Below are 21672 nucleotides of genomic sequence, written 5' to 3'. Positions count from 1 at the left end.
ATTGTTTGACATTTTGAGAAATCCACCTATTTGCTTTCTTGCAGAGAGTTAGATGAAAATTTCACAAATGAATGTGATATGTCTTGTTAGTTTCGCGCAAAGCAGCCTGTATAACCATGTGTCATTTTTACACTAAGGTTTTTGCATGGGTTGAACAAAGGGCTAGCTGTTTCCCTCTGTTGCTGCTGGTGTTAGCTTCATATCTACTGTACAAATATGAAAGTGGTTTCAATATTCTCATGTTACTCTCGGCAAGTAAGCATATTAAAATGTCGAACTATTTCTTTAATGACTTAAAGCAGGTATCTTTTTTGGTACAGCTGGCAGGTCATATTGGCAGTACTCCGCTCACCATACCTTCTTTCTGTTTAAAGTGTGCATTTCTAGGTATATTACCTTTTTGTTATATTGTCTTTCCTAATTGGTCAATGAAAACAGTTGTCCCAAAAGTGAATGTTTGGTGCATAGTCCTTGTTTCCAGGTGTAAATATGTGCAGCTGGATGAATGTGAAGAACAGTCTGCTTGAGAAGAAACACTGGTTCAGCAAAAAAAAAGAAAAAGAATTCAATAAGTGGAGCATCCCGTGACTGCCTCCCTGCACACACTGTGAGCAGTTGTAGTTTACAAGATGAGGGGAGGGTGTGTGTGAAGAGTCTCTGTTTATAGACATCCAGACGGAGGAGAAATCAGTTTCACCAGCTGTGCTGCAGATCAGAGGCACACACGCTGGGTCATCCCACCTCTGCCATGTGAGTTTCATTACAGCAACTTGGGGAAGAGTTCATCCGTGGACGGCTTAAGGTAAAAGCATATTTTAAGTATTTAAATATAAGTGGATTTTTTTTGACAATGTAGATTTCTGTATAAGTATCTATTCTTGTAAGTGTATAGGACAGTTTGTGGCAACTGTTAAGTGCTGCTGTTAGCAATGACCCCGATTTGACTGATTTCATGACAAAAAAGGCTTGTTAAATAGTGCTCTAAAACATTTTCTGTCACTACAAAATAAACTTGTTGAAATGAAATGCTTGAACTCATGTGAGTGATTCATACTAAGCTGAACCTTGGGTCTCTATGGCAGGGTTAATTCAAGAGATTAGAGTTTCATGACAGATATGTTGTTGTAAAGAAACACTGTTTTGAAGGTATTAAGGTCCACTAAACTTCCATCTGCCACAGTTAAAGCAGTTGTCAACCTTTTCATAGTCACTGCTGAGACAGAAACAGCGGCCAACCAAGTACAAACTAATGCAGTAATGCATTGAGTGTGTTTAAATCAAATCTATTTTTCATCTATTGTTGCTCCGTCATCACTACGCCGACGCTTGCTTGAACATGTACATTGCTGTTATTATTAATTTATAGAGTCCTGATTCTGTCATGCATGTGAGTCAGTCAAGTGTAAGAGGGTCAGTCTGTTAAGCTCCAGCATGGAGTATATTGCATTTAGCACGTAGAGAGGTAAGTGAAAACGCTCCTCTTGAAGAAGCCTTTTAATCCTGTATTTAGTCTAAATATCTCATTTGTTTAACATAGCTTTTCTGTGTGGTCTTGAAATCTTATCACACAAAACAAAATGTAAACATGAACTTTTCAGCAATACTGCTTTGTGTTGCTGTAGCTTTGGCTGATTTCTACAGTATGTGCCTGATATTCTGCCTGAAGTATGTTCTGAAGTGATGCATTCATCACTTCATCTGAAATGTGTTTTCTCTGTGGAGGGCGGGGGGTTGGGGGTTTAGAGAGATGAAACACACACACACACTCCTTCCTTGGTTTGAGCACTTTAGAGGAGTTCATCTGTCTCCTTCAAAGAGCTGATCCTCAGGGAATTTAAGTTATTTTTGCTTCTTTTAAAAGTACCAGCTTCATTTATTTATTCAGAGAGGCCAATACTAAATGACAGCTTGTTCTTCTTACTGTTGTTCATAAAACAAGTCTGCACACACTGCACTTACTATTAACAGGCCCAGGTTTACTATTGTTGAAAAATAATTCTTAACTAAAAGTCTAATTACTTTCAACCACATCTTTGATATAGCTACATAATAAACTTTTTTTATTTATTTTTTTACTGTTATTTACTAAGGTCAAGAATTAACTTTGAATTTTCTGTTTTGTCTCAGAGCGGCAAGGGAAAATACATGAAGAAGCAAGGACAAGACAACACTGCCAGCATCCCCCTCTCCTCCCCAACAGGGAGCAGCAGTGTGCAGGTCTACCATGACTACCAGAAGGTGTGTTTTAAGATGTATCCTGGGAATGGTCATGCTCCAGAAAACAGTTCTTACACCGGGAGAGACCAGGTCACCAGCCGTGATGGTACAGGCAAGATGTTCTCTATTCCAGACATCATCTCTAACAGCCAGGACCAGAGGTATGGCATAAAAGACAAGAGCTTTGGAAGGAACTCCATGTGGATGATGGATTCGAGCAGCCAGGCCTATTTGGGACCGGAGGACAACTCCACAGACCCACATGAGACACTGACAGAGACTTCAACTCTGACCTTTGTGGATGCCCACACCATGGAGGGATCAGCAGAGAGCCACAGCCTCCATGGGGTAGGGATGGTTTACCTCAAGGAGTTTGTGCTGATAGATGATGATGACGATGGAGACATGTCACTAAGGGAGAAAACGGTGACAGACTTGTCCGTCATGGATGGAAAAGCTGCTGACCTGGTGCGTGGGAGGCTGTTGTCCACCTCAAGTGGCTCAGAGTCAGAGTGTAAGGTGGAATCTCCGGCTCCTGAAGCGCCTCCACCCGAAGAAGTTGGGACCATACATGAAAAGAAACGCTGCTGTTTCTGCACTGTTTTATGACCAAGCAGGACGTAAAGGATCATAGTTTTGAACCCTGCAGCAGTTTGTATGTCCAAGTTCAGCACTGTGAAGCTGTCCTGAAAAACACTGTGTGTTCCGATCACACTGGCAAACACAGCTACATACTGGGCTTACAGTTTATATGTGTTCCAGTTGAAGCGCAGAGCACACAGGTGTTATACGCAGTGTCATTTGGTTTTCTTATTCAACTTTTCTTTTGTCAAACTGTTCTGGCACTGATTTTACAGAGCCTTCATCATTAAAAGCACTCAACAAGCGAACATATTTATATTTAGCTCAAACGTCAGCCACTGATGTGTAAGTCTCATTAGGTAATTATGACATGTATGTATGCTGAGAGGTGTAATGCTTTCTATTAAATTACATTTAAAGAATCATGCGGGGTTCAAGTTTATCAAACATATCTCCCAAGTCTGTTATACAATTTTTATACAAAAAAAATGCATGTTCCTGTAATATTTGATCTGAATGAGTTTGTGATAACTACACAGAAGGTCTAGAAAGATCAGGCAACAAATAAAGATATCTTCAATAACCAATTACTTTCCCTTAGTACACACTTGTTATGGGACATGGTTTAACACCATCTACAACTGTACTACAATGAGAAGAATGCACAATGATCATTACGCCAAAGTATTATGCAATACTGTGGATTCAGAAATTTCGGTTCAGGCTTCAGTGGATCCAGCACTTAAGGATTACCCTGTGGAGTCTTTGCCATCTATGGAGCAATGTTTCGACAGTCTGTGGCAGTAACGTGCAAAGAAGCGTAGCATTGGCCAACAAAGACAGTGAAGAGGAAGACTACTAGCTAGAACACGTGGATGGTAAGATTGACCGGATCAGAATCAGTTTTGCAAGTGTTTTAAGAGAAAGAAAATGCATCAAACATCTCAAGTATAGACCCACTTTGTTCAGGTGAATAACACTGTCAATGAATGTCAATATAACTTGTGTTTGTTTACAACAAAACTCCACATGGCACGTTTAACTAAACCCCGAAAATCTGTCTGACGCCCGATATCTACTGGTGAAGGCAGGACTGAAATGTCAGTATGCCATGTGCTTCAGTTGTACACACCAGCCAGTAGGGGATGACCAGATGATTTTGTTCAGTTAAGCACTGAAATGAGTCTTGCTTACGTTTGCTAACTGGCAACCAGCTGACTTCCATCCATCGTCAACCGCTCATCCTGCGTACAGGGGGGGCTGGAGCCAATCCCATCTGACATCGGGCGCAAGGCGGGGTACACCCTGGACAGGTCGCCAGTCCATCGCAGGGCCACACAGTGGTTGCTCACAACAACCACTCACCTAAGGACAATGGGTCACCAATCAACCTAGGTGGGAGGAAGCCGGAGCACCCGGAGAGAACCCACACAGACACGGGGAGAACATGCAAACTCCACACAGTTTTTGAACCCACAACCTTCTTGCTGTGAGGCGACAGTGCTCACCACTGCACCACCGTGCCGCCCACCAGCTGACTTGTAACATCCAAACATTTTCATGCAGTAAAAAAACATATTTTTTTCTTCCAACAGTATCCATGTTGATGTGTAGAGAACTCCCTCAAAGAGCAGAGCCTCCTGTCAAATCTAACTGGATAACCATATGCTATAAATAATAAATTCCTTGACGTAAGTGTTTCTGACTGAACTGGTGGTTTTGCAGTTTCCTGTTGAACTGGGTAATTAGCATGAATGGCAATAGACAAAAAGTGACAAAGAAAATCCAGTAGAAAATAAATGTAATACTGCTGTTTCACTAATCTGCGAGCTCTTGGACATGCAGTGCAAAAATACCACAGCCATAAGTGTTTATCCACAAAGATGACAAGATAAAGAAAAACAGTTGAAAAACCATAGCTTCCTGCTGACTTTGGTTTATTTTTATTGTTGAACAATTAATTTCAGTTCTAGTCAGATTTGGGCCTACACAGACAGACTGTTCAGTCACTTTTGGGGACTGCCTTCTCTGAGGGTCAGGCTGGTGTTAATCAGTCCAGTCCAGGCACTGGTGTGAGGTGGTTACTTGCTGGTTTGAGTGACAGAGAAACCCTAGTAAGGACCCTGCTGGGAAGACGGATAGCAGCTCACTAGACTTATCTCTACCTACCACATCACACCAACTGACACCTCCTCTGCTCCCACTACCACCATGCGGTAGGATGAGGAGTTATGCTGGTTACATTGGCTTAAAATACCACTTATACATTTAAGGATTATAATAAACGATCAATTAAGCCATTTTAATTTATTAAAGGTTACAAACTGCTTTAAATACAATCGAGAAAGGATAAGCTGCACTATATAAATAACATAGAATTGAAAATTGAAATTTTACACACATAGTAATGATGTGGTTACAAAATGCCACAGTGTTTGTAAGAGGCCACACAGCAGGGTCGTTAGGCCAAATATAGCCTTATCAGTCACCGCAGTGTGAGTGTGCTGTTCACCAGAGTGAGCACTGAGCGTAACTGAATGTGTCAGAGAATGACAGATGAAGCCACAAAACCACCAGCTCCAAGAAGACCATTGAGAAAAGGAGCTATTTCTCAGTGACCTCAGCTCACCCACTTGCAGCATCCTCTTAATGCTGGTTATCAAACCTGCTCAATGTCTTCATGGGCCATAAGACGGAAGTGAAAAACGGGGGGGGAGATGAGGGGGTTGAGTGTCTGGTGAAATGAAGAGAACTACCAGGAGACTTGGCAGGGATAGTGTGATCGAGAGAAACCCAAAAATGATGGTGATTTTTCTGCTCTGTGTCATTGCAGGTGAGAATACTGATGCCAATTTTGTTTGTTCCATCCTTCACATTTAGTGATTAATCAATATTATTTATTTTTGCAAAATCTGTATGTATCACTGACAACTGGAGAAGGGGTGAAAAAAACATTTTGAAGATATTCACTGATGGGTGTTATTGCTATCCTCTCAGATATGCTAGCAGAAGGTCACGCTCTGGATGTGTGTGCAACTTGCCACGCTAACGCCACATGTGACGACAAGTCAGATGGCTCTGGCAAAGTTTGTAACTGCAAGTATGGGTTTGTTGGAAATGGCAGAACCTTCTGTCAAGGTAGGGAAAAACGTGTTTATTTTTTGTGTGAAATGAAATGTGTCTTCATCTCAACCTCTGTTTTTTCAAATGAGAAAAATGTTTTGCAATGATAACTGCAGTCTGAAATACTGAATTCAAAGTTTAAAAAGGGAATGCAACTAATGCTGCTTATTAATAGTTTTATGTTTAGAATGAAATGTATGTAAAGGTGGACGTAGGCAATTGGTTCGCGGGCTACCTTTTTCAAGCCTCCAGTTTCGCCATTTTGATTTTTTTGGAACCAGAAGTGACCATATTTGGACGAGAGGGTGGAGCTGGGGAGGGATACTCATTGCTACGCCTGACAGATCGCAGTGATAGTGACTTATCAATCACAAAGTAGCCGCTCCCTAAAGCATACCCTGCTTTATTATCTTTCCTCTAAATGGGACCATAATTTACAAAATTAACGTCATGCTGTATTGAAGAAGACTTAACCTAGTGATGGAGAACATAACCCCTTTAAGAAAGTGTTTATTGAGGTAATAAATCAAGTTAGAAGTTGGGTCATTTTGCCATAAACCTCTATATAATCTAACTTCTTCTTGGAACCAGTGGAGTCACCCCCTGCTGGCCATTAACAAGAATGCAGGTGTAAGAAACTTCTGCATTGGCTTCGCTTGTGCAGAGCTGGTCACTTGTAACAAATCCATAGTTATCACTCTGCACTGCAGTTCTCTCAGCGCTACAGAGCGTTTTAGTGTCTTTCAGCTCATTGTTTTGGTTTTACCTCTTGCAAGTGTTTTGGTTCAGTCTCACCGCTCTCATCAGCAGCAGCAGGCAGCAAAATGTTCTACAGATCCTCAGTAAGCTGCCTGCTCAGCACCAAACAGACAAAGGTAGCGACTAGCTGGTAAACATAGTGGAGCATTTATAGCCAGATATTACCCTTACGTGTTGGTGCACAGCAAAACTAAGCTAAAAGGTGAATAAGCTAGTAGACTTCGTAGCATGAAGCTATCATCCAACTAGCATGAAGTTCAAAGCATTACCATGTTCACTATCTAAGTTTAGCATGTCAGCATCATCATGTCATGATCCATCATCATGTTAACATGATGATGGATCTAGATGAAAAGTAAGGCCATCACTAAAGTTAGTCGGATGCATTTTCTGGGGACCATGAATGTCTGTACAACAATAAAAGACAAAACATCATGTAGACATTTTGACTTGTCATAATAGTAAAAGCACAAGTGGAATTAACAACATTAACAATTTCAACTTTTTCTCTTCCATGTTGAAGTGTAATAAATATTTTTTCTTCCAGATAAAGATGAGTGTCAGATAGGAGCCAGTAAGATTTGTGGGCAGCACACCACCTGCCACAACACGTATGGCAGCTACTACTGTACCTGCCTGTTTGGCTACAGCCCTTCTAACAACATGGCCGTCTTCATCCCAAATGATGGAACCCACTGCCAGGGTGAGTTTAGGCTGGACATGGGTTTTTACATAAAACTACACAAAAGGGAGACATCCAAAAAGTAGGCATGTGAAACATAATTACACTTATAGTCACCCGTAGGATTATTCTTGTTGTTAAAAAATGTAGACTAAAAATGAGAAATGACAACATAAATTAATTAGTCATACAGACAATAAGGACAGTTTTCAAAGTTAGAATTCTATATATAAAACAAATAACACCTTTTGTTACTATTTCACTTCAGTCCTTTGAAAATCATTTGGCTTCTATTTGGTAATATATTTTAGACTATAATTACTGAGTACTAACACAGAGACATCTTATATTAAAAGCTCAACTATCAATTTCAGAGAAGTAATAAAATCTCTTAAACCAAATAATGTCAGTGCAGTGAAGACAGTACTGAAACTCAACTACAGTTTGGACCTGTAACTCTTAAGTCAAGTCTTACAAAGTTCGTTTTTATGTCACATGCTCATTAACCACTGGTTTTGCAGACATTGACGAGTGCAGGATCGCAGGCCCGTGTGGAGAAGGGGGTCAATGCAGGAATCTTGACGGCAGTTTTGATTGCAGTTGCCAGCTGGGATACAAAGTCCACAATGGAGTGGAGCCCTTCCATCCTCACAGAGACAACGCTTCCTGCAAAGGTAAAAATGCATTAATGAGATTTGGATAAGCATGCTGCCAGTTGTAAGTATATTCAATTTTGTCTTTTCCTGCATGAATATGAATACTCTACATACTCAAAATCTGCTTAGAGTTAATATGTAGTATGTATTTGGGATTTTGAGACAATCAAGCAAGGGGCGGTATGCTAGATTGACTTTCAAACCCTTTAAAAAACAACACATTCCTTTTGTGTACTTTGTCTGTCCCAAATGTGAAATGTATGTTTTTGTCCTCATCAGTTGTTGACTGTGGCCAGCCTGCCTCAGTGGAGGACACGGTGCTGCTCTCAGTCACAGGGACCACATACGGCAGTGTGGCCATGTTTGTCTGTGATGACGGCTTTGTGTGGAGGAGTGGAGACAACAACTCCGTGTGTGGAGCTGATGGACTGTGGAAAGGACCCAACATGGTCTGTGAAGGTAACAAAACAAGCAAAAAAAATAGTATGCCACTCTTCACACCTCTTATTGTCCTCTTCTGGCATTATATAAATATTCATGATCATCAGCACATTGCAACTCTGTACTTCTTTGCTCTTGGGTATTTGTAACATTCATGATCTTGAAATGTGTGTTTATGTAATTGTCTTTTCAGGAGTTCTTAACAGTGTCAGCTAAATGTTTATATAGTAATTGTGAAACACACTAGGGCTGGCTGATATGCTCTTAAACCTATCTCAATAAATCGTTAAATTGATCTTGATAAATTTTATTATTATAAAAACTGTAACAATAAGTCATTAATCTAAGACCATGAATTGTCATCAAATTTCAGGCCATCCTCAGGTCATCCTCAGGTCATCCTCAGGTCATCATCAGGTCAAAATCTGTCCAGTACTTTAGTTTATGACCAAATATCTGCAAAATGACTGACATTCCCATAAAATAAGATGCTCAACAACATGGTAATTAAAATACCTGCTAAACATCAGCATGTCCACAGCACCGTTTGTATGGCCGTAGGCTCTTAGTTTTGCTGAAAGTTAAACTCTTAAGAAATAATACCTGAGATGTTTTTAATTCAGGCTTTCACAAGATAGGAGATTCAGATATATCTCCAATGCAATATATTGGATTTATCGTCCAGTCCTAATAGATAACATTACATGCAAATGGAGCACCAGAAGAGGTAAAGCAAATGGAAGGTGAGAATATGTATGCCCCCTTTCTGTAATGGCTTTCTTATCTCTTGTATTTGGTTTAACCCCTTCTAAAATACCTGATATAGAGCACATCAGTTGACCTAACAGTTATAAAGGTACCATGTAAATAAAGAGCAAGCGTGGTGAGTGTTTTTTAAAGGATAGGTTCACAATTTTAAAAGCTTTAAAACAATAGGACTGTGGATTTTGTCCTCCATCACCTCCATTTCAATCATATTAAAAAGAGAAATCTTCACAGCCAGTATGAACAGGATAAATGATTACAGCAAGTCCTGTTTAAATATTCATACAAGGTACCTGCTACTGTTTTAAGACAGACTTGGAAAATGGTGAACTTATCCTTTAAGCCTATAGGTGATGATAATATAATGAATCTCACACTGATGACTGACGGTTTTTAGTGAGTTTTTAACCAGTTTCAGGAGCGCAGGGTTAATGAAAGGCACCTGTCGGACAGAGTTCCTGGAGATTTTCCAGCAAATACAGTTTCATGCAGCATGTCACTGCTTTGGCTCTCAGATGTTGACTGTGGCTCTCCCCCTGCCCTCCCTCAATCTCAAATGCTGTGGAATAAGAGGTCAAGGATAGGCACTGAGGTGTTTTATCAGTGTAACCCTGGATATCATAATGCTGGAAAGGGCAATGTGTCCATTTGTACTGCGTCTGGACAGTGGGAGAGACCGTCAGTGCTCTGTGAAGGTACAGTTACTATTTAATCAGATCATTTTAGAGTTTTGAAATATAAACATATTGTACACAGATATGCTGTATCTTTTATTTTTTTGCACTTAATAGAGTAATCTGAATAGACTAAACTGAAAGGGAATTCATCTAAAATCCTGGTGTTTATGTTACATGGTTGTTGTGCCTGTTATTCCTTGGAGTGACCTTGTGTGGAAGTCCTCCTATAATTGAATCCACTGAGCAGGTGTGGGACAATAATTCAACCTCTGGCAGCACTGTGCTCTATTTTTGCAAAGAGGGCTTTTATAACAAAGGAGGACATAATATATCAATCTGTAATGAAAACGGTCAGTGGACCCAACCAACTTTGTTGTGCCAAGGTAATTTAAACAATGAATAAATTCCCTGAAATGGTTTTCTTTTCAAATATGAACAGGCAGGAAATTATTTTCTGTCATGTCTTATTGTGTAGCTAGTTTAAGGCAAAAATGACATTAATTTGTGTATCGTTTCCTGTCCCAGAGATATTATGTGGGGATCCTCCTATACTGCCACACACTGGGCATGTGTGGAATGGCAGCTCCACCCCTGGAAGCACAGTGACTTACTACTGTAAAATAGGATTTTATCACAATGGAGGAAATAACATATCATTGTGCACAATTAATGGTTACTGGACAAAACCAAACATCTCATGCAAAGGTAACAACTTTCTCCAAAATCTTATTAGTACTCTGACTGGTTTTGTTTCCACTTCCGTTGTCCAGAGTCAAATAATAACTGTTTCCCCTCAATTAAATAATGCAATTTCCATCCTTGTAGAAGTTGACTGTGGGGTGCCCCCACCCATCCCTCATTCAGTCATACTGTGGGATAATATCTCCACTGTGGGCTCTCAGGTTGTTTATCAGTGTAACTCCGGATATCACAATGTTGGAGAGGGAAATGTATCAGTTTGTACGGCCAGTGGAGAGTGGGATGGAGCCTCTACGCTATGTCAAGGTGATAATGACATTAGTCTATTGATTGATGCAGTCCTTTCATACGTTGACAATACGTCATTTGCATGCTTTAACTGAATATCATGAATGTTACTGTTACAATCATCATCAACATCTGTTTCAAGATGTGTGAATTGTATCTGGATTTTTTAACTTTATCCATCTATCCATTGACCAGAGAGTTACAATGACTTGCTGTCTTTTTGTTGTAGAAATCAAATGTCAAGAGCCTGTTTTCAAACCTAATGCTAAACTGCAGTGGGACGGCACATCACACATTGGCAGTGTTGTGTATTTCCAATGTGAGGAAGGATTTTACATCAGGAGCCAGAGAAACTACTCAATATGTGGAGAGAATGGACTTTGGGAGGATATTGATCTATGGTGTGAAGGTGCAACGTTTGACGACATATATATTGATAAACTACTGTTTTAATTTCAGAAAATTGGTAGCAACGTGCAAAAAATTTCAAAGCAATAGTTTGACATTTTGGGAAATACCCTAATTTGTTTTGGAGTTTTTTTGCTGAGAGTTAGACGAGAAGATCAATACCATTCTCAATATTGTTTGTTTAATGTAGGGCTACAGCCAGCAGCCAGTTTGCTTAGCTTAGTGTAAAGAAAGGAAATGGAGGGAACCAACTAGCCTGGCTCTGTCCAACAAAACCCACCTAACAGCACTTTAAAAGCTCACAGACTAACACAATATATCTTGTTTATTTAATCCACACAAAAACCTACACAAAAACCTAAGTGTAAAAATGACACATTGTGGTTTTTCTATGGACTTGACGCAGCGGCTTCCTGAAGTCTACGCTGCTGGTTAAATTGACAGTATGATTCCAGTCACTGCCGTTGGCCAAGAAATATTACATTTGTTAAATTTTGACAGAGCCATTCTAGCTGTTTCCCTCTGTCTTTGTGTGTAAATACGATAACTGGCTGCAAGCTGTAGCTTCAAATTAACACTGAAGACATGCACATTGATCATTTCATATAGCTGTTGGTATAAAATTAAATAAGCATATTTCTTATTAGTGCTATTTGTTTTTCTTTGTGATATACTATATGCCTGTTTATAGCACACAGTCTGTGCTAACCCATGTCTGTATGCAGAAATAAGCTGTGGTCACCCACTAAACCTCCCCCATACTAACCTCCTGTGGGATCGCACCAGTAGACCGGGCAGTGTGGCTCTGTATGAGTGCATGGATGGATTTTACCAGGAGAGTGGAAATAATATTTCAACATGTTTACTATCAGGAAAGTGGGGGGAAGTATCTGTACAGTGCAAAGGTACCGTGATAATCTCTATACATGGACAACATTAACACATTGATATGTTTTTGTTGATGCTTTGATTTAACTGCTAAGTAATTGATGGATGCTCAATTCTATATTGTTCCAGTTGTTGTTAGAGAGTCCCTTAAATGTCCCTGCTTGTTCTGTGCATGTTGTAGGTTTTCAAGGTAAAATGTCACATTATTTCATGTTGTGCTGATGAATTTTTTTCTGTGTCCGACCACTGGTGAATTGAATGTTGAGGTAACAACAAATGCTATTTGACTTCACTCACCTGACGACTCTTCCAGTGCAAGGCACAAAAAAGGATAAACATAGATATGTGTGGAATATACTGTATATAACCATGCTTATAAAGCCTCACAACACAGTTAGTTAACCAATCAGTGCCATTGTTTTTCTAGCTAAATGTGGCCCGGTCCCCTTCCTTGCCAACTCAGAGGTGGTGTGGCATAACAGAAGTGTTGTGATCCACCGCTGTGTGGATGGATATCACAGCTGGAGGGGCAGCAACGTCTCTGTGTGTGGCAGCTCTGGGGTGTGGCAGAAAGCTACACTGAGATGTATAGGTGAGTAAGAACACGTGAACATATCCACAATAGGAACTTCTGTAGGTTGTAGTGTTCATTAGGCCTCACAAAATGCGTGTGAGTAGGTGTGCGGCTTATATGGTGTTATTAATTGACAAATAAAATGGTGAGGATCTGAGGTGCCAACACTGTCTTATCATTCACATATCTCCTACAGAAATAAAACCACCTATAAATCATTTATTTGTCCTTAATGAAAGATGTCTGCATTGGAAAGCAGAGAAGTATGAGGAGGATACAGAAGTTTACAAGGTAACAGGAGATTTCATCATAATTTTTTCAATCTAGTTGCCATTTGTCTTCAACCATATGTACTTTTTTTGCCTTATTTGTCCACTTATATGTAAATTTGTATGGCAGGTTTAGCAATTACCATACTGTTTTGTGACCGCGACTGATGCCACATTCAATGTAACAATTCCAGATAATATATAAAGGATCCAGAGACTACCAAAGGTCCTTTCATGATAAAAGAAAGCTGCTTCTGAGCTCCAAGGCTGACCAGCTGGAACTCTGTCTGATCCTGCTTCCAGTTACAAACTACAGCATCTCAATCACTGCAGTGTCTTCAAGATTCACGGCCACTATCACTACTAAGACAAGTTTACCAGGTATAGTTGTACAGCCTTAAATTTATTCTCTGATTAAATGTTTTCCTGCATCAAAGTAATTTAGGTCTGATATAATGATACTGCCTTTGATGCAGTCTGCTTTATACCAAGCATTGCATATTAAATATGACAACCTTTGACAGTGCCTCCAGCACCGGTTGTGTACTACAGAGAATTTGAGACGCGTGTACCAACTTTGAGGCTACGCAGATCACCCAACACGCTTGACCCTATAAGGTAACTTATAATAATAATAGCAATATGAATAATAATATGACTAATAATAATAATTGTAGCAGTGAGTATCAATGGAACATAGAAAGTCCACAAAAAAAGCGGAGAGAGGAGAGGAACGAGAAAGCACAAAACTACAGGAGAGGGAAGAAGTTGAGTTAGTAACATGCATTAATGGGATACGAATGCATACAGATGGAGAGTGAGAGAGAGGAGCTCAGTGCATCATTGGAAGACTCCAGCATTCTAGGCCAATATAGCATAACTAAGGGATGGTTCGGGGCTCACCTGAGCCAGACTTAACTATCAGCTTTATCAAAGAGGAAAGTCTTAAGCCTTAAATGTGAGGATTGGGGTCCTGAACCCAAACTGGGACCTGATTCCACAGGACAGGATCTTGAATATGGTCAATATATATTCAAGTTAGAATGTTGTATGTTGCACCTTCAAAATAAGTGATTTTTTTGTTCTTCATTTGGCAGTTTGTACCAAGTGTTTGTGCTTCCTGCAGAGGGGATTATGATGTTTGACTGTGCCTCTCCTGCGAGCTCTGACCCCTCGAGCAAAATAAAGTCCTCAACAGAGTACATCACTGCTCAGATTGATGTCAGACATGTCAGCACAGAGATGAACTTTACTGTAGGGGATGAACTCTATTATGGAGGCTTCTTTAATGCCCCACTGGAGAACGGCAGGAACTATTATATTATCTTACGGGCTGTCAGTCAGTGGAAAACGGTGGGTGCAACTACTATACAGTAGGGTATGAAAATGTATTGACTTGCATCGGACTCGTTAAATTAACTGAATGTTTTCTCTCCTAGGCTTTAAAAAGTTCCTGTGTCCTATGGGCTAAAGTAAGAGGTAATTCACTGGCCAAAATACCAACAAAAAAAAAAAAGATGACTTTCTATTGAGATTTCTATTGGAAATTACATTTGACCTCATTACAACATTCTGACGTTACCCCACAAGGCAACATAACTTATTTTAAAATGCAATGTAAAATAACAAGAAACAAGCATAAAGTGCTAGTTTCCTCCAGTTACTCACACACACACATTTCCTTGTTCCAGGTACATCCTATGTTCTGAGGGTATCATCACTGTCTGCTGCAGCATCAATAGGACTGGTTGCCTTGGTCATTTTGGGTGGATATAGTTTCACCTGGTATGGAAGATAGTATAATACAGTTATTGTATTATTATTGTAATGTATTGTAATTTTATATTTGAAACAAGATTGATCTATCACTATATTAATTATTACAAATGTTCACAGTCTACAGTCATTCTAGTGTTTCTCAGTGCTGGACAGTAAGTACATTTACTCAAGTACTGTACTCACCTACAATTTAAGTTGCCTGTACTTTTCTTGAGAATTTTCTTCTTCTCCACTACATCTCAGTGGGAGACATTGTACTTTTTATTTCACTACATTTATCTAACAGCTTTAGTAGTTACTTTACAAATTAAGCTTTTTACACACAAAATATATATAGTATAGATGAAACAATTGGTCGGTGGACAGAAAATGAATTGTCAACTATTTTGACAGTTTATGTAATTTTGTATGTAATAACATTTCATGGTTCCAGCCTCACAAATGTGAAGGTTTGCTGCTTTTCTTTTTAATTCTTTTTATTTATTTTAATGTAGCGTTAATAATGTTGAGGTTTGGACTGTTCGTTGGACAAAACAAGACTTATGAAGGTGTCACTTTGGACTCTGGGTAACTGTGTCGGTATTTCTCACTATTTTCAGAATTTTTACAATCAATCGATCAATTAATGGAGAAAATAATCCGCAGATGAATTCTATATAAAAATAATAATTAGTTGCAGTCCGATACAAAATCGTTCAAAAATAACTCCCCCTCAACAACAGTAAAATCCTGCTTTTACATGAATGCACGAGTAACAATAAGCATATGATATAATATTAATAGGACAGTCACAGGGGACAACTTGTATATGTAATATAATGACCTGGTTTCCCTTTGTCTTCCTTTCCAGGTTTTTCAAGAAGACATGACACCCCTGCATGTGCTGGTGCTGATGTGTCTTGACTCCTTACCTGTACATTTTGTTTTGTTCTTTTTGTAAATAATTATAATAAATGTTATTTCACTAACTATTGGATGTGTACTGATTGAATGCTTGAATGATTATTGGATGTGAATATGTTGTTGGAAATCACCACATTCACTGTTTCTAAATGTTGGCATGGTTGGCCCCGTTTAGGACATGATGCTAAATCTGAGTTCTGAAATCCTAGGCTACATGTTGGACTGACCAGACTCATTCCAGAGGAATGCCAATCTTGGAGCCCCCAGTTCCTAACTCAGTCACTCCCAGCTTGCGAAATTGTGGACTGTGACAACAGCCAAACTGCAGTTTTGACACAATAAATATCACAATGAACTTCCCCTGCATGTTCATAAGGCTGCTTAACAGAACCACCTAAATCATTAAGCTACAGACATTCATTAATTAATACATACATGCATTTAAACGTGATGAGCCATGTTAAGTATAAAGCCAGTGGTTTCCAACCTTTATGTAAACCCTCATTACAGGTTATGGCCTTTGTAAATGTAATGAGCAGATTACAGAAGAGTGATTATTCTGTCCCAGATTGTTTCCTTGATTATTTTTTAGAGGTCTAAAGAGGTGATTTGAGACGTTGTCTTTCTCATCTTTTCTCTTCTTGTTAAACATTTATCTGGGGAAACCCTGGGAATTACCCTCATCTTTTACCTGCCAGTGTTATTATAGGAATAGGCTACTGGAAAATAAACAGAAAATATTTTAATTAAAAAACATAAGGATTAATGATGAGACTGAAATCAATATTTATTGTATCTATTACTTATGTTTAGATGCTATTTGTTAGCAGTAATTATGGCTAATGAAAATTAGTACACGAAGTCTATGGAGGTGATCCCATAAATTGTAGGCTACTGGGCCTTTAAATTGGTTTTGCATCCGGAGCAGCTACTTCCTATCTCCAGACAGACAGAGGCCAGTGTCATTCCGATGACAACCCACCTTTAACGGGTTTGTTTACAAGGGGTAAACAGGTACACAACACTTATTACTGTGTCAACTAATGTTAAAACATAGTAATGTAGCGAGTTAGTTAGCCACATTCTTGCATGTTCCCAGACAGCCTGAGATGTCAGCTGAAGAGTGGAGGAGCAGGCCAAAGGAAAATATGGAGGCGACTTGTGACTGATTGTTCCGGCTATATATGACGTTAGCTACAGCTAACACTTTATACAAGATTATTTTGCGTCTTGCTGTAACCCAGAGTAGGGTAATGCCCAGGCTATACATATTTTCGTCAAAAGAAAGCCAACACTATAACATTACGTTACCGGTAGCGCTAAGCTAACATGAAAGCGGCCGTAGGTTCAGTAAACTCGGACAGCAAAAATCAAGTGCCAGTCACCGCTTTGAGAGGTTTGCATTGAGTTTATGTCTTGTTTATCGGCAACCCTTATCAACTGTAAAACTAAAATAGCGTTGTAGGAGTTTTTTACCATTTAATGTAACTCTCAGCGTTACACCACCGGGCAAAACGGCAATAGTTACAACGTTAGTAAGTTGCAACAATTAAGGATTTGTTGTTACCATTTGTTTTAGTGGATGAACGCCGAACTGAAGCTAGCGTGGACAGTGTTTCCTAAAATAAATTGAAACATAATTGTATTTAAGTGCCTCATTAAACAGACACGGTTAAAGACACCGCTCGTGTTAAATTGGCAGGTTTTCGAACTGAGTTTGGTTCTATGGTCTCAGTCTCAACCTATCCACGAGAGCATCACGCGCCACGTTTGAAGAAGCTTATGATGACATGATGATGGTGGGAGTTACATAAACAGCTCTTTATCTTTATTTCAAAAATGGACTGTTTCTGTCTTTATGTAGAGTTACATGTGAGGAGAGACTATGTAGTTGTGTATTCTTAGAAAAAGTCCAGCTGCCTCCTGAAGTGCAATCGTTAAAGACAAAATATCAAATTCTCACAATTTATAGTGTGCGACTGTCCAGTAGAGATCATACAGTCTCTGTTCTGAACAGGTGCTGGCCCTCCGTTCACTATGGCCCAGAACCAGGTGATCCTGCAGTTTCGCTTTGCCACTTTTGGGGACTCCATGCTGCAGAAGATGAACCTCCTACGACACCAGAGACGCTTCTGTGATGTCACTGTACGCATCAACCAGCTGGAGGTCCCTGGTCACAAGGTAGTGTTTGCCGCCGGCTCGTCTTTCTTGAGAGACCAGTTCATCCTTCAGCAGGACTCGAGGGAGGTCCAGATTTCCATGATCCAGGAGGCAGAGGTGGGCCGGCAGCTGCTGTTGTCCTGCTACACAGGTCAGCTGGAGTTTCCTGAGCTGGAGCTGGTGCATTACCTGACAGTGGCCAGCTTTCTCCAAATGGGCCACATTGTGGAGCAGTGCACTCAAGCTCTCAGTAAGTTCATCAAACCTCAGCCTGCACGCCACCTGGAGGTGGATGTGGATATGAGGAGGGACAAGAGGGAGGAGGGCTTATCCTCCCAGGCCCAGAGAGAGCAAGAGCGCTCTCAGATTCGGACTGTCCATCAGGAGGAGGAGGAGGAGGAGGAGGAGGAGGAGGAGGAGGTGGAACAGGTTGAGGATGACAACAATGGCGTCGATGATGATGATGTAATCATACAGCCTAAGTCCCCTCTCCCAATGTTAGGCAGACGTCCAAGGCAGGGTATGGTGGAGAGTGACATCACTATAGTGAAAGTGGAGTCTGTGTCTGAAGTAGCAGAAAACTCCGTCACTGGTCACTTCCCCACCAGCCCACCTGCTGCCCTCCACTCTCCTGAGCCCCAGCACTCCCTCATCAACTCCACTGTGGACAGTCGTGGCAGCGAGATGGCAGTTCCACCTGGTGTGGCCGGATACCCGCTCAGTCCCCCTCCTCCATCTCCTCCAGCAGAGAAACACAGTGGGCACCAGAGGAACTACGACAAACCTCTCCAGTGGTACCACCAGTGCCCCAAGTGTGCCCGGGTCTTCCGCCAGCTGGAGAACTACGCCAACCACCTCAAGATGCACAAGCTGTTTATGTGCCTCCTGTGCGGCAAGACCTTCACACAGAAGGGCAACCTGCATCGGCACATGCGCGTCCACGCCGGCATCAAGCCCTTCCAGTGTAAAATCTGCGGTAAGACCTTCACCCAAAAGTGTTCTTTGCTGGATCACCTAAACCTGCACAGTGGGGACAAGCCACACCGCTGCAACTACTGTGACATGGTTTTCGCTCACAAGCCAGTTCTCCGCAAGCACCTCAAACAAATCCACGGGAAGAACAGCTTTGACAACGCAAATGAAGGCAGCCTGCACGACGGAGGGCTGGACTCTTTTTTATAAGCTTCGTTGGAGGCCGTCAGTCATTTAAATGAGCATGATGCAGACTTTCCCTCATATGGGACATTTCTCCAATGAGTCCACCTATATTTTGACACAATTTATACGAAGCTGGACAATAGAGCGTGTTATTCTTTGTGGGAAAAGCCAACGATTGCATTAATAAAGATGGGCAGATGAGTGAACATGATGGCTGGTTTCCCAAAGTGTCAGCCTCATTCTGATGGGTTTAACTGGGTAACATTTAGGGCTGAATGATTCTGAAAAAATTGTGATTATTTTGACTGATATTGCAATGGCGATGTGATTTGCAATATCGGAGGGAATGATCATTTTTACATAATTATTCTCATTTTCATTAACAAACATAAATAAATGATAATGGTGTGATTATATTTTTTTTTTTGCAGGGATATGTACCAAACAAGGTCCAGCACAACAATATTTAATTTGAAATGGTATTTTGACACATTTTGCCTTTAACAAATATTGCACCTCCTGCGATTTGGAAATTGCAGAAGGCCATATTGCGATTTCAATTACTTGTTCAGCCCTTGTTACATTTCACTGTAGCTTCCTTACTGTGGACTATTTTATTTTTCCTACAATACATTGGTGATGCCTTCACATCGTACTTGAAAATTCAGCACTGAAACGCAAAACATAATGACTGTACTTCATGAGTTTTATTGATGATGATTAACATGTCTTTGTGTCTACATTGTCCAATGAAAATATCCATATGTATATCGTGTATACAGTCTACTGTAGCCTTTCTTTCTTATCTGTGTGAATATGACAACATTGACTTCATAACTTAAAGAAACTTGAAAGAGGTTGAAAAATATATTATTTAAGGCAAGCTACACAAGGTAGATTTATTTATCATTTATCAACAACACAGGGTTGTATAACGAGATGAAGTTGTAGTGCCCTTTATGCTACTCACAAAACACCAGTGAGAAATGGGATGCCAAAGTGTCTATGTGAACTGAACTGGTTCTTTTATACAGACTTTGTATCTGAGTTACTTTTGGACCAAAGTGACATTGTATCTGTCCTGTGTTCATGGAAGTCAATGTGTGTTAGAAAAATAAAAATTGACAATAAAATAAAAAAGTGTTATTATTGTTACACACTTCTCTTCACCAGCCGTGCATATCAGAATTCAACATGTTTGGAAATATAGCTCATCCAAAATGTAAATACCGCAGTCCTGTAGTGAAAAGGTTCATAGAAATGAGTTTTCAAATGAGTTCTCTTCACGCAGATATTCCTTACTGCATACAGAGCAGAGGAATAACAAGCTCAAATCTTTCAGCTGCCATCTTCCTCAATGCGCAGGCTCGGTTTTACAGGCTTTGTAATCAGTTTGAGTTTGAGTGTGAGTATCTGAAAGTGACATGGAAATCTGTGGTGAGATGTTTTAACAAAGTTCCAGTGTTTCTATTGCAGTATCTCGTTGAGTATCTACAGACCAGTGAATAGAATACTAGAAAGGATTACACAGCAATGCACTTTCTGCTTGTTAAAGGGACCGTTTCACCCTCCTGTAAATCACCTTAGAAAAAATAAAATCTTAAACATTATCTGTGTTATACGTACAAGTGGTGGTTGTGTTACTCTGCTGTCGTTTACACAGGTCGGGTACACAGGAGCAACAGCACCAGTCAGTCACAGTGCAGACACCAGCCTGGAGATGCAGGCAGAGCAGGTGCACTGTGTCACCATCTCCTCCTCCTCCTCCTCTTCCTCCTCCTCCTCCTCCTCTTCCTCCTCCTCCTCCTCCTGTGTCAGTGCTTCTTAGAGACTGTTTGGGGACAAGAAGTGGACTGACTGCATCAGCTAAGGAATGGAGGGGACTACTACATAACAAGCAGTCCTGTGTTGAATACTATGAATGCACAATGAGATAACTGAATTGAATTGAATTGACTGAACAGAGTATCACATAAATGTATGTATTTTATTTTTATATCTGGCGGTGTATTTGGCGTATTCACATCTTTATGAATATATAGTATCATGTATGCCTTGATAATGTAAGAGTTAAATATTCATATTGCCTCCACATGAACAGTAGTATAATACTACAGACATGTCTTTATTATTCATTACTACAGTATGTATCGTTTATGCTTTTGACTATTACACAGCCATCAATCAAAACCTTCAAATATACAAAAAGCAAAGTGACATTTGGTACTTATTTAAATTGTTAAGTTTATCTAGCAGGTTTACTTGACATTAAACATAAATTAATATCTCTGCAGATGTGCCGAAATGGGCAAAATGGCAGTCTCAGGCCGGATTTAACTAATGGCTACTTAACAGTGCCAAATGTTACAAGGTCTAAATGCTTTAATACCAAGGTAACATTTATACAGATACATTTACATAATGGTTATTACTATGGTCCTTTCACTGGTGAAAGGACAAGGATTCCCATTAGTATGTTAAAATGATGGCAATTCCACTCTGCCTTCTTTTATTGTTAAATGTAACTTACTTTATGTGTTTAATGTTCCCTGGATCAGTGAAACAGTGCTGCAAAGATCAAACGTGGTTATAAAATTCACCTTCTCTTTCCAACGTGTGACTATGAAACACACCACCTCTATGC

At 40.1% G+C, this 21672-nt stretch overlaps 2 protein-coding genes across 6 annotated transcripts; both read left to right on the top strand.

Annotated features, from left to right (window-relative positions):
- The first annotated feature begins 5304 nt into the window (after nt 1–5304).
- Nucleotides 5305–15778, top strand: susd1 (sushi domain containing 1). Of its 4 annotated transcripts, XM_038703584.1 has the most exons (19): nt 5306–5632; nt 5797–5937; nt 7229–7384; nt 7885–8037; nt 8299–8478; nt 9741–9920; nt 10106–10285; nt 10428–10607; nt 10728–10907; nt 11119–11298; nt 12023–12202; nt 12613–12777; nt 12956–13050; nt 13223–13409; nt 13553–13646; nt 14126–14381; nt 14468–14507; nt 14720–14813; nt 15658–15778. In XM_038703584.1, the coding sequence occupies exons 1-19, from the start codon at nt 5542–5544 to the stop codon at nt 15674–15676; spliced, it is 2751 nt and encodes a 916-aa protein (XP_038559512.1). In that variant the 5' UTR covers nt 5306–5541; the 3' UTR covers nt 15677–15778. The 4 variants fall into 4 exon arrangements, with proteins under 4 accessions (XP_038559513.1, XP_038559512.1, XP_038559511.1 ...); XM_038703583.1 differs by having other exon boundaries at nt 10428–10907; XM_038703585.1 differs by lacking the exons at nt 14468–14507; nt 14720–14813; nt 15658–15778 and having other exon boundaries at nt 5305–5632; nt 10428–10907; nt 14155–14323.
- An 831-nt stretch (nt 15779–16609) lies between these two features.
- zbtb26 (zinc finger and BTB domain containing 26) lies at nt 16610–20168 on the top strand. 2 transcript variants are annotated; one of them, XM_038703587.1, is made up of 2 exons: nt 16610–16724; nt 17728–20168. In XM_038703587.1, exon 2 carries the CDS (start codon nt 17748–17750, stop codon nt 19050–19052), a length of 1305 nt encoding a protein of 434 aa, XP_038559515.1. In that variant the 5' UTR covers nt 16610–16724; nt 17728–17747; the 3' UTR covers nt 19053–20168. The 2 variants fall into 2 exon arrangements, with proteins under 2 accessions (XP_038559515.1, XP_038559516.1); XM_038703588.1 differs by lacking the exon at nt 16610–16724 and adding an exon at nt 16751–17509.
- The last annotated feature ends 1504 nt before the right edge of the window (nt 20169–21672 follow it).

The sequence above is a fragment of the Micropterus salmoides genome, unplaced genomic scaffold, assembly GCF_014851395.1.
Source record: "Micropterus salmoides isolate LMB-PRFRI ecotype aquatic unplaced genomic scaffold, ASM1485139v1 Ms_hic_scaffold_7, whole genome shotgun sequence".
Classification (NCBI taxonomy): domain Eukaryota; kingdom Metazoa; phylum Chordata; class Actinopteri; order Centrarchiformes; family Centrarchidae; genus Micropterus; species Micropterus salmoides.
This window is presented reverse-complemented; position numbering and strand designations above follow the sequence as displayed.